General features: G+C 46.7%; 1 protein-coding gene and 2 long non-coding RNA genes across 9 annotated transcripts in view; all 3 read left to right on the top strand.

Moving 5' to 3' along the window:
• Window positions 1-3,224: 3,224 nt before the first annotated feature.
• On the top strand, window positions 3,225-5,489 carry LOC148377984 (uncharacterized). Of its 2 annotated transcripts, XR_015856276.1 has the most exons (4): window positions 3,225-3,255; window positions 3,446-3,613; window positions 3,726-3,802; window positions 4,270-5,489. It is a non-coding gene; the product is annotated as an uncharacterized LOC148377984 (long non-coding RNA). The 2 variants fall into 2 exon arrangements; XR_015856275.1 differs by having other exon boundaries at window positions 3,231-3,613.
• Window positions 5,490-9,112: 3,623 nt separating this feature from the next.
• LOC148377983 (uncharacterized) lies at window positions 9,113-10,077 on the top strand. The gene is made up of 3 exons (XR_015856283.1): window positions 9,113-9,384; window positions 9,469-9,539; window positions 9,676-10,077. It is a non-coding gene; the product is annotated as an uncharacterized LOC148377983 (long non-coding RNA).
• A 1,611-nt stretch (window positions 10,078-11,688) lies between these two features.
• LOC148377979 (uncharacterized) overlaps window positions 11,689-19,097 on the top strand; it is a 69,315-nt gene continuing 61,906 nt past the window's right edge. For 3 of the 6 annotated variants that reach the window (XM_088368067.1, XM_088368068.1, XM_088368069.1), the window contains exons 1-9: window positions 11,689-11,791; window positions 11,871-11,996; window positions 12,366-12,447; window positions 14,048-14,090; window positions 14,214-14,291; window positions 15,856-16,026; window positions 16,150-16,227; window positions 17,792-17,962; window positions 18,086-18,163. In XM_088368067.1, the coding sequence (XP_088224193.1) occupies window positions 11,704-11,791; window positions 11,871-11,996; window positions 12,366-12,447; window positions 14,048-14,090; window positions 14,214-14,291; window positions 15,856-16,026; window positions 16,150-16,227; window positions 17,792-17,962; window positions 18,086-18,163 (915 nt within the window). In that variant the 5' untranslated portion in view covers window positions 11,689-11,703. Of the gene's footprint in view, window positions 11,792-11,870; window positions 11,997-12,365; window positions 12,448-14,043; window positions 14,091-14,213; window positions 14,292-15,855; window positions 16,027-16,149; window positions 16,228-17,791; window positions 17,963-18,085; window positions 18,164-19,097 lie in introns of those variants that run through there. The other 3 variants (XM_088368070.1, XM_088368071.1, XM_088368072.1) reach the window with 3 other exon arrangements.

The following is a 19,097-nucleotide window of genomic DNA, read 5'->3' as shown; positions in this document are numbered from 1 at the left end:
ACAACACCATCCTGCACTGAACAACACCATCCCGCACTAAACAACACCATGCCGCACTGAACAACATTATGGCGCACTGGACAACATTATGCCGCACTGAACAACACCATGCCGCACTGAACAACACCATGCCGCACTGAACAACACCATGCCGCACTGAACAACACCATGCCGCACTGAACAACATTATGCCGCACTGAACAACACCATGCCGCACTGAACAACACCATGCCGCACTGAACAACACGATCCCGCATTGAACAACACCATCCTGCACTGAACAACACCATGCCGCACTGAACAACACCATGCCGCACTGAACAACACCATCCCGCACTGAACAACACCATGCCGCACTGAACGACACCATCCTGCACTGAACAACACCATCCCGCACTGAACAACACCATGCCGCATTAAACAACACCATGCCGCACTGAACAACACCATCCTGCACTGAACAACACCATGCCGCACTGAACAACACCATGCCGCACTGAACAACAGCATGCCGCACTGAACAACATTATGCCGCACTGAACAACATTATGCCGCACTAAACAACATTATGTCGCACTGAACAACACCATGCCGCACTGAACAACACCATGCTGCACTGAACAACATTATGCCGCACTGAACAACACGATCCCGCATTGAACAACACCATCCCGCAGTGAACAACACCATGCCGCATTGAACAACACCATGCCGCACTGAACAACACCATGCTGCACTGAACAACATTATGCTGCACTGAACAACACGATCCTGCATTGAACAACACCATGCCGCACTGAACAACACCATCCTGCACTGAACAACACCATGCCGCACTGAACAACACCATGCCGCACTGAACAACATTATGCCGCACTGAAAAACACCATGCCGCACTGAACAACACCATCCCGCACTGAACAACACCATGCCGCATTGAACAACACCATGCCGCACTGAACAACACCATGCTGCACTGAACAACATTATGCTGCACTGAACAACACGATCCTGCATTGAACAACACCATGCCGCACTGAACAACACCATCCTGCACTGAACAACACCATCCTGCACTGAACAACACCACCCCGCACTGAACAACACGATCCCGCATTGAACAACACCATCCCGCACTGAACAACACCATGCCGCACTGAACAACACCATTCCGCACTGAACAACACCATGCCGCACTGAACAACACCATGCCGCACTGAACAACACCATGCCGCACTGAACAACACCATGCCGCACTGAACAACATTATGCCGCACTGAACAACACCATGCCGCACTGAACAACACCATCCCGCACTGAACAACACCATGCCGCATTGAACAACACCATGCCGCACTGAACAACACCATCCTGCACTGAACAACACCATCCCGCACTAAACAACACCATGCCGCACTGAACAACATTATGGCGCACTGGACAACATTATGCCGCACTGAACAACACCATGCCGCACTGAACAACACCATGCCGCACTGAACAACACCATGCCGCACTGAACAACACCATGCCGCACTGAACAACATTATGCCGCACTGAACAACACCATGCCGCACTGAACAACACCATGCCGCACTGAACAACACGATCCCGCATTGAACAACACCATCCTGCACTGAACAACACCATGCCGCACTGAACAACACCATGCCGCACTGAACAACACCATTCCGCACTGAACAACACCATGCCGCACTGAACAACACCATCCTGCACTGAACAACACCATCCCGCACTGAACAACACCATGCCGCATTGAACAACACCATGCCGCACTGAACAACACCATCCTGCACTGAACAACACCATGCCGCACTGAACAACACCATGCCGCACTGAACAACACCATGCCGCACTGAACAACATTATGCCGCACTGAACAACATTATGCCGCACTAAACAACATTATGTCGCACTGAACAACACCATGCCGCACTGAACAACACCATGCTGCACTGAACAACATTATGCCGCACTGAACAACACGATCCCGCATTGAACAACACCATCCCGCAGTGAACAACACCATGCCGCATTGAACAACACCATGCCGCACTGAACAACACCATGCTGCACTGAACAACATTATGCTGCACTGAACAACACGATCCTGCATTGAACAACACCATGCCGCACTGAACAACACCATCCTGCACTGAACAACACCTTTCCACACTGAACAACACCATGCCGCACTGAACAACATTATGCCGCACTGAACAACACCATGCCGCACTGAACAACACCATGCCGCACTGAACAACACCATGCCGCACTGAACAACACCATGCCGCAATGAACAACACCATCCCGCACTGAACAACACCATGCCGCATTGAACAACACCATGCCGCACTGAACAACACCATCCCGCACTGAACAACACCACCCCGCACTGAACAACACGATCCCGCATTGAACAACACCATCCCGGACTGAACAACACCATGCCGCACTGAACAACACCATTCCGCACTGAACAACACCATGCCGCACTGAACAACACCATGCCGCACTGAACAACACCATGCCGCACTGAACAACACCATGCCGCACTGAACAACATTATGCCGCACTGAACAACACCATGCCGCACTGAACAACACCATCCCGCACTGAACAACACCATGCCGCATTGAACAACACCGTGCCGCACTGAACAACACCATCCTGCACTGAACAACACCATCCCGCACTGAACAACACCATGCCGCACTGAACAACACCATGCCGCACTGAACAACATTATGGCGCACTGAACAACATTATGCCGCACTGAACAACACCATGCCGCACTGAACAACACCATGCCGCACTGAACAACATTATGCCGCACTGAACAACATTATGCCGCACTGAACAACACCATGCCGCACTGAACAACACCATGCCGCACTGAACAACACCTTGCCGCACTGAACAACACGACGTCGCACTGAACAACACGACGCCGCACAGAACAACACGACGCCGCACAGAATAACACAATACCGCACAGAACAACACAATACCGCACAAACAGTTTTAGATAATATTACGTCGCAGTCATGTGACGTGGACATGACGTCAATAGGCGGAACTCACGGCAAAATTATAATCCGTGGGCGTGGCTTGCAACAGGAAGTAGGAAAGCGGCAGTTCTGGCAAACAAGACACAGCTGTTAGTAACACGATGACTAACAAGGCAAATATTTTTGTTTTCAGCTTGCAACTTGACCGTCTAGAGCGTACAAGGTAATTACAACTGTTTTTTTTTAGCCCTGAAAAGCAAGGGAGTGTGGCGTTTGGGAGGAATGTCGAACTCGGCGTCTGCTTCCAGCCACAGACGCCAAATTTCGACGATTATTTCGACTGGTCAACGGTTGTAAATTATTGCGTTGACTAAAAACTTTATTTAACTCTACTCTTAACTTTGCCGTTTCAGATATGCGGGTATTACACCGCGGAAATGACGTCAATAGGCTGAACTCTCGCCAAAATTCAAATCTGTGGGCGCAATGGCCTTGAGCGAGACACCGGATACAAACACGACGATTATCAACAGAAATATCTTTATTTTCCGCTTGCAAGTGGACCGTCTAGAGCGTACACGGTAAGTACAACTCATTGTGTTTAAAAAGATTTACGTTTGTGTAGTTTGCGTTGCGTTGTATCTGTGAATGTTGGTTGAGGCTAAATGTTAATGTTTAATTTCATTCCTTTAGGTTCCACGGTGTTTGTTGGCTGTATGTTTTCCACTGCAAGAAGAGGCTCGTATCATTGACCAGCAGGAGCTACAATGGTGAGTACCCCTTTCGTCTTCCATTTATGTTAAACACTTCCTATTTCATGTCTAACAGTACTCGATTTAACAAATAACCATAAATAAATACAGTGTGGGCAGTCACGTTAACATATGTGATTATCCTGCCTAATATGTTTATCACAAATATGTCACTAATCACTAATATGTTTATTTGTTTATCACAACACCTTTGGACCTTCAGCAATCGATTATTTACCTTCATCTACATAGAGACAGAACGATGGTGTCTTAAACATCTCATTCATTTCACCAAATAACTTCACGCAGGTGGATAACGGCCGTCTCGGTCACGCTATGTTGCGTGATGCAGTTTTGAAGAACCAAATGCATTTATTCAATGAATAAGTCAAGCTAGTTCTATGTTTATGATGTTGTAAGTTACGGTACCGATTGAAGTTGAGTTCGAAGCCAGTGGAAAACAGCGCTGCGTTTGTGCTCTCCAGGTACAAATGTTGTGATCTCTGACTGACGACCGGGCGAGACTCGAGTAAGAGATGTCCAAACGAGCTCCGGCAGGGCGGGCCAAGGCGGAGCGAACGGACGTCCAGTTAGAACTTCAGCAGGAGAAGAACAAGGTGAAAACCTCAACAGACAGACACTGCCTGCCTCCCTGCCTGCCTCCCTGCCTGCCTCCCTGCCTGCCTCCCTCCCTCCCAGTTTTCCCGATGTAGATTAGACATGCGTGTGCCATGACTGTGTCAGCCTACATCAACAAATGCACCGAGGACGTCAGCACCACTAAGAATATCATCACCCGGGGCAACCAACGACCCTGGATGACTGAGGAGGTACGTCAAACGCTACGAGCGCGGAACTCTGCCTTCAAGTCTGGCGACAAGGAGACACTGAGGACAGCGAGAGCCAACTTGAACCGTGCCATCAGGATAGCGAAGCGAGACCGCAGTCGAAAATTTCAGGATCGTTTCCACGACGTCAAAAACATCAGGAGTATGTGGCAAGGCATACGGGCGATTACAGACTACAACTCACCCTCCCCCCCCCCCCGGTGGGTGTAGTTGATGCTGACTTTCTAAATGGTCTAAATAACTTCTTTGGGAGGTTCGAGGCACTAAACGGCACTCCAGCAGTTAAAACTGTCCCCCATCAGGAAGAGGAGGTACTCTGCCTTGACTCCGCCGATGTGTTGAAGACCCTGAGGAGAGTCAACCCCTGTAAGGCCCCTGGCCCCGACAACATTCCTGGGTGTGTGTTCAGGGAATGTGCAAGTCATCTGGCTGGGGTCATCACAGACATTTTTAACACCTCGCTGGGCCAAGCCACAGTGCCGGCGTGCTTTAAGACTGCCTCCATCATTCCGGTGCCGAAGAAACCTCAAATCACCTCATTTAATGATTACCGGCCTGTTGCACTGACTCCGGTTATGATGAAGTGCTTCGAAAGGCTGCTTAAAGGTCACATCGTTTCCAGACTCCCCCTATTATTTGACCCGTTCCAGTTTGCCGACCGGCAAAACCGCTCCACTCAGGACGCCATCTCCTCCGTTCTTCACCTGAGCCTGGCTCACCTGGAGGAGAAGAACACCCATGTGCGGAGGCTGTTCCTGGACTTCAGCTCAGCGTTTAACACCATCATCCCACAGCATCTGGTAGGAAAATTGGAACACCTGGGCTTCAACACCCCCCTTCGCAACTGGCTGCTAGACTTCCTCACCAACAGACCTCAGTCAGTCCGGGTCGGACAGAACACCTCTGATGTCATCACCCTCAGCACAGGCTCCCTTCAGGGCTGCGTCCTGAGCCCCCTGCTGTGCACCCTGATGACACACGACTGCGTCCTCAGGTTCACCACCAATCACATCGTGAAGTCAGCAGACGACACAACGGTGGTGGGGCTCATCAGAGACAACAACGACCTGGACTACAGAGAGGAGGTGGAGCAGCTGGTGGGCTGGTGCAGAGAAAACAGCCTGATCCTGAATGAGGAGAAGATGAAGGAGATCATCGTCGACTTCAGGAAAAAACAGCCTCACCACGCTCCACTGATCATCAACAGCTCAGCTGTGGAGGTGGTCAGCACCACCAAATTCCTGGGGGTCCACATCACAGAAGACCTCACCTGGACTATGAACACTACGGCACTGGTCAAGAGGGCACAGAAGCGCTTGTACTTCCTGCGGAGGATGAGGAGAGCCCACCTGCCCCCACCCATCATGAGGACGTTCTACAGGAGCACCATAGAGAGCATTCTGACAAGCTGTCTCTCTGTGTGGTGTGGAGGCTGCACCGCCTCCGATTGGAAGAACGTGAGGAGAGTGGTGAGGACAGCAGAGAGGATCATAGGGGCTCCTCTTCCCTCCATTCAGGACATTTCATCTCAGCGCTGCATGTCCCGTGCCCGTAACATCATCAATGACCCATCACACCCCCACCATGGACTGTTCTCCCTGCTGCCCTCTGGGAAGAGGTTTGCAGCATCCGCTGCAGGTCCACCAGGTTCTGCAACAGCTTTTTCCCTGCTGTCATCAGACTGTTGAACACTAGAACTGTTGAGCTCTAAACTGAACTCTGCATCACACATTCACAGAACTGTACTTTATGACACTACGGACCTCTATCTTGCACTATCTCGCACTACCAACTTTACTGAACTTGTATAAACCCTTTAAATAGAAGTTTAATACATGGTTTAGCATTCCTCTGCACACTCTTGAATACTGTTTTGCCTACTTGCACTATTGCATAATTATCACTGCTGCACTTTATACTTATTTTTAATATATATATATATATATATAGTATATATGTATATATATATATTTTCATAGGATATGTTACTTCTATTCAACTGCAATATCACTACTTTGTTGTAAGACGTATGCAACGGAATTTCGTTTTGTATGCACCATGTGCAGACAAGATGACAATAAAGTTTGTCTAAGTCTAAGTCATGTCAGGTCAGCTGTCTGGAGAGAGAGAGAAGTCAGGACCTGCGGGCGGAGCACCACCGTGCCACCGCCGCCATGACGGAACTCAAAAGCAAACTCCATGAGGAGAAGCAGAAAGAGTTAGCCATTACCAGGGAGACATTACTGCGGCAGCATGAAATGGAGCTGATGAGAGTGATCAAAATCAAAGATGGAGAGATCCAGCGACTGAATGCCTTGGTCCTCAGCCTGAGGGACGGCTCCATGGACAAGGTGATCCGCTCTATCCGTGTCTGACTATCCGCACGCCACGTCGGGCTTCGATGCGGCCGCTACCGTATTGTGTAGCTTGTCCCCAGTAAGCGTCGCGGCGCTCCGTTGCGGTCTCAACGGCCCGGTGTGGCGCAATGTCTGCTCAGGTGAGGAGGGGGGGCGCTTTGCTGGCGGAGGTGGAGGAGACGCGGCGGTGTCGGGAGACCGAGCGGTGTCGCCTCCACCAGGAGCGCGGAAGAAGCCCTGGCAGCGGCCCAGCAGGCCTGGCAGTCCCGAGCGGCCGAGCTCCGATCGGCTCATCACCAGCATCGGGAGGAGCTGAGCCGAACCAAGAGAGACTGCGAGAGGGAGATCCGCCGACTGGTAGGACTGATCAGATGCGCGGTGCGTGGCTATGTTCCCAATTTCGTTGTATACCTGCAGTGCAATGACACCTAAGGCATTCTATTCTATTCTATTTCACAAGAAGAAAATGTCCGGTTGCTCGCTTCGCTTTTGTCACAGCAAAGGTGTTCTAGTCGATTCCAGAAAAAAATTGGCCGGTTGCTCTCTTTGTTTTTGTCACAATTCTGGCAAATGAGTTTGCCCGCCTGCCTGAGCGCTCCCCGTTTGTACATCCAGACGGATGAGATCAAGCTGAAAGACAGAGCGGTTAGTGTTTTGGATGAAGCCCTGGGGCCGGCCACGTCCACCGCCTTCAGCTGCAGACTCAGGCTGCCGAGCAGCAGATCGCTGCCCTGAGGGATTCCCAAAGGGCGGGCCTAAACTACCCTGGAAGTGGGGTCAACGCCGCTACTAGCAATCCTCTTCATTGCGTAAGCCACCTCATCACACACTTGCAGTACGCATGACTTAGTTCGTTGCTGGAGGAAGGTAGCACAAAAACAGTTTTGAACTTTGAACGAGTGCTTGTGTGTGTGTGTTGCGGGGCGTTTTCAGTCTCAGGAGGATCGGGACACGCGACGGTTTCATCTGAAAATCGCTGAGCTCAGCGCAGTCATCAGGAAACTGGAGGATCGAAACGCCCTGCTTTCTGAAGAGCGCAATGAACTGGTAATTTATTGACGGCACGCTTGAAGGTTTGCGCTACGTTTGATGCGCGCCATCCAGCGAGGCACCCATTGCGCTTGCTTATTAGTTGAGCGGCGCGGCGAGTCGGTTGCCTGGTAGATGTCTTTTATTGGGAGCCAAAGCCACGATTCCGTTCAAACCGATGCAAAAGGAATGGATACGTTCTGGCCCGCGTGTTGTGCGTCTTTCACATCCCGCACTTCATGCTTGCAGCTAAAGCGACTGAGAGAAACAGAAAGCCAGTTTCTGCCACTCCTGTACAAAAACAAACGCCTGAGCAGGAAGAATGAAGAACTCTCGCTGGTGCTGTGTCGCCTTGAAAACAAAGTGCGCTTTGTCACCCAGGAGAACGAGGAGATGGCAAGCTTGGTAAGTCGACGCGGACAACGGCGGCGTGCCAACAGAGTCCACTGCATTTGTGTTCCACAGAGAAGGCCTAGTTCGCTCAATGACCTGGACCGCGGTTGCGGCCAGCAGGACGGTGAAATGGAGTTCCTTCAAGTTGTGGAGCAGCGGCACATCATCGACGACTTGTCCAAGGTCTTCAGGCAGGCGACTCGGTGCACGTACGGCAGCGCCGCGCTCGCTCGCTGTCGCCAGGAAACCTTTTCCGTCCAAAGCTTGGCCGGCGGCCGCCATCCAAAAAATTGGCCCCTTAAATTCCGACCTTTCAAGCAGGAGCATTGTGCGCACGCGTTTGAACACGCTTTAGACTTGTTTTGCCGTTTTCAGCAGCTCAAAGCTCCCGTTTTGTCAGCGCCTTTGCCACTCGCTGTGCGCTGAAAACGACGGACTTGCCCGGCTGCTCAGCCCGTCAACCATGAGCCGCGAGCGCGACGTCATTGTCCGTAGGCAGCTAGTGGCAAAATGCACCCTGTTAGAGTTGCGCTCGCTCCAACTTATTTTGCAAGAACCACACGGGAGACAAGTAAGTTCTTTTGGACACCTGCAGGTGGAGAGTCCATCCGTTGTACGAATGAAGTCTGACTCTCGGCTCCTGCACGAGCATTTTAATTAAGAGAAACAGGGTGGGTGTAAGAGTGGATTGAATAGAGGAAGCCCTTGACCTCTAGTCAAAACATAGCAAGGGGTGTTTTACGACTTTGTGTAGGAAGGGATAAGCGATAGGGATAAATAAGGGATAAATAATATTATTTATTACAGGTCGCAGTCAAAGTCAAAGCAACACAATGATACGATAAAGATAATCTGGAAAACCCTGACACACCCTGTAGTTGTCACTTTTGGAAAAGACGAGCGTCCCTCCAATCATCGCCGGTGACGTGTTTTTCAGGCTCTGGAGACAGGAGCTCATGTCAGAAATGTCATTGTGAGTCGCGTTTGTTTCTGCGCCGGAGCCGTTCGTTCCCTTTGCATCCAAAGAATCTCAAAGGCGGATTATTTGTGTCGACAGGAGAGAGATTTGCTGCTACGATACCGACGTCGAGAATCTCTGAGGAGGAACAAAGCGTGAGGTCCTGCAAGGTGAGTCTGTTTGTTTGCGGCTGCTTGGTGTTGCGCAAGATGAAATGGCCTTTTTCTCGCTATCGTTCCTCTCGTCGATTCATCGTGAGGTGTCGCTTCAGTTTGTTCAGAGAGATGTTTGCTTCCGCGCCCGCAGGTCATCGAAACATTTTACGGCTACGACGAAGACGTGTTGGTGGACTCGGACGGATCGTCCTTGTCTTTTCACACCGACAGAACCCCCGACACGGAACCCGAAGAGGTAGCCCGCCATTTCTGCCAGCGTATTGGCACCAAACATTCCTCTTCAGCCTGGAATCGGACTCGTCTTTGCGTCGCGGGTGGTTTGTCGCCGGTCTGACTGATTCTGGTACTAGTGCTGTGTTGCATTGGTGTGTGCATGAAGAGGCGGAGCTTCGCTACCGCCAGCTGACGCAAGAATATCAAGCGCTGCAACGAGCCTACGCTCTGCTAGCCCAGACCAGCGAAAGGGGACTACGACGCCGAGAAGGAGATCAAGGTGGCGCCCCTTCCCGCAACCCCCGGCCGGGTCGCAGCCTCCCCGTTCTCACCCAGCCTCGGGTGTTCTCTGGTCTGAAAGGAGGAGGAGGAGCCTCCCTCCTCCTCCTTTCAGACCAGAGAAAAGCTGATGGTAGAAATGGGTCACTATCAAAGCAGAGTAGCAGATCTGGAGTCAGCGCTGAAGCAACAAGGACAGGTAAGCTCATCAATGAGCACACCTTTTTCTCAGACAAAATAGCTACATTCTTCAGTCACTCATCCGTCTGGCATTACTGGACCAACCCCCCCCCCCCCCCCCCCCGAACGTGGCTGGGAAAATGCGGAGAAAAGCAAATGTCATTTTCCAGTCAACCAAAGAATTTGTGGATGAAAATGACACAACATTCCAAAGCTGTCCACGCGTTTGTCTCTTCTAGAATGTCAAGTGGGTGGAGGAGAAGCAGCTGCTGCGTCAGAGCAATCAGCAGTTGGCCGAAAAGGTGACGGAAAGAAAGGCGCTGGGCGGAGTCGCTTGGCGTCACACCTGTCGGGAAGCCCCGCAGATGAGGTCTGACTGTCTTTTCAGGTCAGGCGGATGGAGGCGGAAGAAGCGCGTCTGAAAGAGCACATCCAGGATATCCGAGACCAAAACGAACTGCTTGAGTTCCGCATCCTGGAGCTGGAGGTGGGAAGACTCGCACAAGCGTGTTGAGGCCAGAGATGTGACGGACGGACGGACGGACGGACGGACGGACGGATGCATGCCTCTGCCTTTCAGGAGAGGGAGTGGCGCTCCCCCGTCTTGAAGTTTCTGCAAGTCCGTTTCCCAGACGGCCTCAGCCCTTTGCAGATCTACTGCGAGGCCGAGGGCGTGAGCGTACGTAAGGCGTCCCTCGCAACCCTAACCTTAACCCGAGGTCCCAGAACACCTTACATTGCTCCTTGCGCCTTTCCCCCGGACATCGTCATCAGTGATCTGATGAAGAAGCTGGACATCCTGGGCTATAACGCCGTAAGTGTATGTCGAACTCCTTATGTTCGCACTCCACGAGACTCGGCGGCTCAAATGTGACTTTTGGAAGGCTTTGCGCTGAAAGAAGCTTGTTGACGCTGTGCCTTTGGGCTCTTGCAGAATCTCACCAACGAGGAGCAGGTGGTCGTGATTCACGCCAGGACCCTTCTCACCCTAGCCGAGAAGGTAACGCGCACGTCCACGCACGCTCTCGCATTCTGCTTATGTGACAGCAGCCTTTCCTCAGTGGTTAGAATACATCAAAGTGACCAAGTCAGCACTTCAACAGAAGATGTTGGACATTGAAAGTGAGAAGGTAGACAGACACGCGACATCAGCCAAGGGGAACTCCGGCAATGTGCCCCAACAATTCTGACCTTGAGCTGTGCTAGGATATGTTCTGCAAGCAGAAGGGCTACCTGGATGAAGAGTTGGACTTCAGGAAGTGTTCCATGGACCAGGCTCATAAGGTAAGCCGCCCTCAAATCTCCCGCCGGACCACTGATGGACGAGGATTGCGGCCCAGAGGATCCTGGAGCTGGAGGCCATGTTGTACGAGGCGCTACCGCAGCGGGACTGCCCCGCCACGGACGGCGAAAAAGCCAGCCACGCTGGCGTGAATGACGTGCTGACGGCGGATCAGAGAGAAGAGCTTAGGAGCGCCGTGGACCAATGGAAGCGAGCCCTGATGTGCGAGTTGAGGGAGCGCGACGCTTGCATCCTCCAAGAGAGAATGGATCTGCTGCACAGCGCGCAACAGGTAAGGGCCCAAAGCCAGCCCGGCACTTACTTGCACGCTTACTGGCTTTTGAATGCCACTTTCCATTTGTCCGTCCTAGAGGAACAAAGAGCTGAAAGAATTCATCGAAGCTCAGAAGAGACAAATCAAACAATTGGAGGAGAAGTTTCTGTTTCTCTTTCTATTCTTCTCCTTGGCCTTCATTCTGTGGCCCTAACACCAGCTGGTGAGTGAGCTCCAGCGGCACCGCACTCGACACCTCCGATACACTGCCAGCCGGTCTCAGACGTTGGCAGACGCTCCGATGCCAACGTATACCCCCCGCCACGGTGACAGAGGCACCGCGTCACACCGGCGCTCATCCAATCAGAAGGCAGGAAAAGCAAATTCACATGCAGGGCACTTTTGAACCAGAAGAGAGCGCCACAAAAAACGGTTGTTGCCCCAAACGCGCACTAAAAAGGGTCAGAATAACAAGAGTCCCACTGGCCAGCCGGGGCCACCCGTCCAGCTGTTTCTTCAGGGGGGAAAAAAATTGGAGTCACCGGTGAGTACATTTTGCATTTAGCTCTGCTTTTCTGCTTCTGTCTTCAAGTGTGTGGCATCCTGCGATCAAAGAGTCAGCCAACCCCAAAGCGGTTGACCTCAACGTCCCACCACCATGCCTACCAGAGCAGGTGACGTGATGCTTTGGACATCCTTCCGTCTCAGATGCCCAAAAGTACTCTTTGCCACATCTGCGGCAATACGGTGTCTTTTCAAAGGTGCAAATAAATCCAGCGTGGGCGGAACACGCACGTCTTCGGTTTTTCCCGCTTTGTTTGTGTGACAGCTGTTGTGAAAATTTTATACAAATAAAGTTGTATAGTACAGGTTTGGCCAAGCCGCAACTCCCGAACCGCATGCGGCTCTTTTATGTTCATATCAACATTTGTGTGTGTGTGTGTGTGTGTGTGTGTGTGGGGGGGGGTTGTGCGTGTTGGCTTCACTTGAGTTCAATTTGGTATTTTGGTCAAAAGCGCATGTGGTGAAATTCCACAAAGTAGGATGGGCAAACACATTTCTTTAAACTATGAGTGTCAATTGGGCTCTCGAAATGGCAGGGAAAAGATGCACAGCAAAACGAAAATACGTAGATGAACACAGGACGTTTTAATCAGAGTGGGAAAGTTTCTATTTTTTGTTGAACGTGATGGCAAACCATTCTGCCTGATATGTCAGACCTCAGCGCATTTCAAAGATTCAAATCTTCAGCGCCATGCACTTCAGCTCACTCCATGCTAACATTGATCAGGCGTCGAACCCGCATCATCATGCTTAAGAGGTGGCCATGCTAACCAGTGCGCCATTATGTCAACGCATAATAACTAAGTCTACTGGTCAAAACAGCGGTTACTATATGACGTCGCTACGTCGTGGTCACGTGACGCAGACAAGACGTCAATGGACGTGGGCAGAGTTAACTTGTTTAAAAGGGAGTAGGCAGAAGAAATATTTAATTTATTTAAATCTATTTTGAGTGCACACCATTATGCCAATGCATAACAACTGTAAATCTACTAAACAAAACAGCGGTTGCTATATGACATCTGCCACGTCGTGGTCACGTGACATACGTGACGTCGATGGGCGTAACTTTCGCCGGAATTCAAATCCGCGGGGAGAGTTAACTTGTTTAAAAGAGAGTGGGCAGAAGAATTATTTAATTTATTTAAATCTATTTGGTGTGTGCGCCATTATGTCAATGCATAACAACTGTAAGTCTACTAAACAAAACAGCGGTTGCTATTTGACGTCTGCCACGTCGTGGTCACGTGACGCGGACGTGACGTCGACGCCTACTTTACATCCCACCGATCACAGGACTCCTCGGCTGCATAACCGTGCCCCCTTCCCAACCAATCGGATTTGCTATACGCGAAAACGACGCCAATGGAAAGAGCTTCCGCCCAAATTTAAATCCGTGGGCGTGGCTCGCAGCAGGAAGTAGGAAAATGGCGGCGATGTTGACAAAGACACAGCGGATGGTAACATACGACTAACAAGAGAAATATTTTTATTTTCTGCTTGCAACTGGACCGTCCAGAGCGTACACGGTAAGTACAACTCATCGTTTTTAAAAAGAAGTACTTTTGTTGCCCTGAAAAGCGAGTGAGCGTGGCGTTTGTGGGGGACGTCGAATTTCGACGATTCTTTCTGGTCAACGGTTGTAAATGATTGTGTTGATTAAAAAAAAAAACTTGATGTAACTCTACTTTTAACTGCCGTTTCAGATAGATTTGGAATTGCATCACATCCAATTTTGCCTAGAGCGTACACGGTAAGTAACACTCGTTGTGTTTAAGGAGATTTACGTTTGTAATAGCAGAAGTGTAGCCGCGTTGCGTTGTACGTGTGAATGTTGGTCCGGGCGAAATGTTAATGTTTAATTTCATTCCTTTAGGTTCCACGGTGTTTGTTGGCTGCAAGTTTTCCACTGCAAGAAGAGGCTCATATCATTGACCAGGAGCGAGCTACAATGGTGAGTAGCCATAACATTTATGTTAAACACTTCCTATTTCATGTCTAACAGTACTTGATTTAACAAATAACCATAAATAAATACAGTGTGGGCACTGAAGTTAACATATGTGATTATACTGCCTAATCTGTCACCGAGTAGATTGTTGCAAAGTAATATAAGATCCAAAGTTGTAATTCAGAATAGTTTTCAAAAGAAGGCCATTAGAATTATATACAAGTCTGATTACCCTGAACAAGCTATTAATTAAATCACAAATTCTTCAATTCAAAGATTTGGTAGATTATCAGACAAATAATGTCTAACAGTAATTGATTTAACACATCACGATAAGTAGATTGAGTGTGGGCACTCTCAAGTTAACATATGTGATTATACTGCCTAATCTGTTACAGAGTATGTTGTTGCCAAGTAATGTAGAATAGATCCAAAGTAGTAATCCAGAATAGTTTTGAAGAGGCCATTAGAATGATAAACAAATCTGATTACCTTGAACATAATAACAAGCTAAGTGTTTAATATGTCCTATGAAGTCAAAATTGGGCACCATCATGTGGTGAAATTTGGAATTGCATCACATCCAATTTTGCCTGGGAACAAACAGATTACATAAATCTTAGTTTTGAATAAGCCACTCCTTCTCAAACAAGTAAACTCTGCCCATTTTGCGCAGTAGATGTTCTGTTAATATCTAGTATTTATACAAAGTCATAATTTAAATTGCTTTCAACCTTCATTCATCGGTTCAACCAACATTACTCGCTCTTATTACCAACTTGTATTGATTTAACTAAGCGTTTAATACTTCCTATCAGGTCTCAAATCGAGATTTGGCAAAATACAATTTCAGCAAATCCAATTTTGCCAGGGAACAAAAATAGATTAAATAAACTAAATAAGTCCTCTTCCCATTAAATAAATCAGAAAAGTCTGTCTTGTAACCAGTCCTCTTCAAACAAGTAAAGTCTGCCCATTTTGTGCCGTAGATTTTGTGTCTATGCCTAGTATTTAAACAAAATCATAATTTAAACGACTTCTTTCCTTCATTCACTTTGGAAATTTGGAATTGCAGCAAATCGAATTTTGGCAGGGAACAAAAATAGATCAATTAAACTAAATAAGTCTTCTTCCCATTAAATAAATTAAAAAAGTCTGTCTTGTAACCAGTCCTTTTCAAACAAGTAAAGTCTGCCCATTTTGTGCCGTCGATTTTGTGTTAATGCCTAGTATTTATACAAAATCATAATTTAAAGGACTTCATTCCTTCATTCACTTTGGAAATTTGGAATTGCAGCACATCAAATTTTGCCTGGGAAGAAAAGTAGATTAAATAAATTTAATAAGTCTTACTACTTCCCATTAAATAAATTAAATACGTCTTACTTGTTCCCACTCCTTTTCAAAACAGTAGTTTAAAACGAGGGCCCTTCACTCAATCTTTAACCTCAACCCAGCACGTTGTGTTGTATCTGTGAATGTTGGTTGTGGCCAAATGATAGTTTTCTTTCATTCGTTTAGGTTCCAAGAAAACTTGATGTAACTCTACTTTTAACTGCCGTTTCAGATAAGCGGGTATTACGTCGCAGTCAAATGCCGCGGATATGACGTAATTGCCCGAACCTCCGCCAAAATTCAAATCTGTTGGCGCGATGGCCGTGAGCCACTGAGCAGCGACGATTATCAACAGAAATATCTTTATTTTCTGCTTGCAACTGGACCGTCTAGAGCGTACACGGTAAGTAACACTCATTGTGTTAAAGGAGATTTACGTTTGTAATAGCAGAAGTGTAGCCGCGTTGCGTTGTACGTGTGAAAATTGGTCGAGGCGAAATGTTAATGTTTAATTTCATTCCTTTAGGTTCCACGGTGTTTGTTGGCTGCAAGTTTTCCACTGCAAGAAGAGGCTCGTATCATTGACCAGGAGCGAGCTACAATGGTGAGTAGCCATAACATTTATGTTAAACACTTCCTATTTCATGTCTAACAGTACTTGATTTAACAAATAACCATAAATAAATACAGTGTGGGCACTGAAGTTAACATATGTGATTATACTGCCTAATCTGTCACGGAGTAGATTGTTGCAAAGTAATATAAGATCCAAAGTTGTAATTCAGAATAGTTTTCAAAAGAAGGCCATTAGAATTATATACAAGTCTGATTACCCTGAACAAGCTATTAATTAAATCACAAATTCTTCAATTCAAAGATTTGGTAGATTATCAGACAAATAATGTCTAACAGTAATTGATTTAACACATCACGATAAGTAGATTGAGTGTGGGCACTCTCAAGTTAACATATGTGATTATACTGCCTAATCTGTTACAGAGTATGTTGTTGCCGAGTAATGTAGAATAGATCCAAAGTAGTAATCCAGAATAGTTTTGAAGAGGCCATTAGAATGATAAACAAATCTGATTACCTTGAACATAATAACAAGCTAAGTGTTTAATATGTCCTATGAAGTCAAAATTGGGCACCATCATGTGGTGAAATTTGGAATTGCATCACATCCAATTTTGCCTGGGAACAAACAGATTACATAAATCTTAGTTTTGAATAAGCCACTCCTTCTCAAACAAGTAAACTCTGCCCATTTTGCGCAGTAGATGTTCTGTTAATATCTAGTATTTATACAAAGTCATAATTTAAATTGCTTTCAACCTTCATTCATCGGTTCAACCAACATTACTCGCTCTTATTACCAACTTGTATTGATTTAACTAAGCGTTTAATACTTCCTATCAGGTCTCAAATCGAGATTTGGCAAAATACAATTTCAGCAAATCCAATTTTGCCAGGGAACAAAAATAGATTAAATAAACTAAATAAGTCCTCTTCCCATTAAATAAATCAGAAAAGTCTGTCTTGTAACCAGTCCTCTTCAAACAAGTAAAGTCTGCCCATTTTGTGCCGTAGATTTTGTGTCTATGCCTAGTATTTAAACAAAATCATAATTTAAACGACTTCTTTCCTTCATTCACTTTGGAAATTTGGAATTGCAGCAAATCGAATTTTGGCAGGGAACAAAAATAGATCAATTAAACTAAATAAGTCTTCTTCCCATTAAATAAATTAAAAAAGTCTGTCTTGTAACCAGTCCTTTTCAAACAAGTAAAGTCTGCCCATTTTGTGCCGTCGATTTTGTGTTAATGCCTAGTATTTATACAAAATCATAATTTAAAGGACTTCATTCCTTCATTCACTTTGGAAATTTGGAATTGCAGCACATCAAATTTTGCCTGGGAAGAAAAGTAGATTAAATAAATTTAATAAGTCTTACTACTTGCCATTAAATAAATTAAATACGTCTTACTTGTTCCCACTCCTTTTCAAAACAGTAGTTTAAAACGAGGGCCCTTCACTCAATCTTTAACCCCAACCCCGCACGTTGTGTTGTATCTGTGAATGTTGGTTGTGGCCAAATGATAGTTTTCTTTCATTCGTTTAGGTTCCAAGAAAACTTGATGTAACTCTACTTTTAACTGCCGTTTCAGATAAGCGGGTATTACGTCGCAGTCATGTGCCGTGGATATGACGTAATTGCCCGAACCTCCGCCAAAATTCAAATCTGTTGGCGCGATGGCCGTGAGCCACTGAGCAGCGACGATTATCAACAGAAATATCTTTATTTTCTGCTTGCAACTGGACCGTCTAGAGCGTACACGGTAAGTAACACTCAATGTGTTTAAGGAGATTTACGTTTGTAATAGCAGAAGTGTAGCCGCGTTGCGTTGTACGTGTGAAAATTGGTCGAGGCGAAATGTTAATGTTTAATTTCATTCCTTTAGGTTCCACGGTGTTTGTTGGCTGCAAGTTTTCCACTGCAAGAAGAGGCTCGTATCATTGACCAGGAGCGAGCTACAATGGTGAGTAGCCATAACATTTATGTTAAACACTTCCTATTTCATGTCTAACAGTACTTGATTTAACAAATAACCATAAATAAATACAGTGTGGGCACTGAAGTTAACATATGTGATTATACTGCCTAATCTGTCACGGAGTAGATTGTTGCAAAGTAATATAAGATCCAAAGTTGTAATTCAGAATAGTTTTCAAAAGAAGGCCATTAGAATTATATACAAGTCTGATTACCCTTAACATAACAACAAGCTATTAATTAAATCACAAATTCTTCAATTCAAAGATTTGGTAGATTATCAGACAAATAATGTCTAACAGTAATTGATTTAACACATCACGATAAGTAGATTGAGTGTGGGCACTCTCAAGTTAACAGATATGATTATACTGCCTAATCTGTTACAGAGTATGTTGTTGCCAAGTAATATAGAATAGATCCAAAGTAGTAATCCAGAATAGTTTTGAAGAGGCCATTAGAATAATAAACAAATCTGATTACCTTGAACATAATAACAAGCTAAGTGTTTAATATGTCCTATGAAGTCAAAATTGGGCACCATCATGTGGTGAAATTTGGAATTGCATCACATCCAATTTTGCCTGGGAACAAACAGATTAAATAAATCTTAGTTTTGAATAAGCCACTCCTTCTCAAACAAGTAAACTCTGCCCATTTCGCGCAGTAGATGTTCTGTTAATATCTAGTATTTATACAAAGTCATAATTTAAATTGCTTTCAACCTTCATTCATCGGTTCAACCAACATTACTCGCTCTTATTACCAACTTGTATTGATTTAACTAAGCGTTTAATACTTCCTATCAGGTCTCAAGGCAAGATTTGGCAAAATACAATTTCAGCAAATCCAATTTTGCCAGGGAACAAAAATAGATTAAATAAACTAAATAAGTCTTCTTCCCATTAAATAAATCAGAA

Source organism: Syngnathus floridae, unplaced genomic scaffold (genome assembly GCF_059516105.1).
Source record: "Syngnathus floridae isolate MCC-2025c unplaced genomic scaffold, RoL_Sflo_1.0 HiC_scaffold_71, whole genome shotgun sequence".
Taxonomy (NCBI): domain Eukaryota; kingdom Metazoa; phylum Chordata; class Actinopteri; order Syngnathiformes; family Syngnathidae; genus Syngnathus; species Syngnathus floridae.
This window is presented reverse-complemented; position numbering and strand designations above follow the sequence as displayed.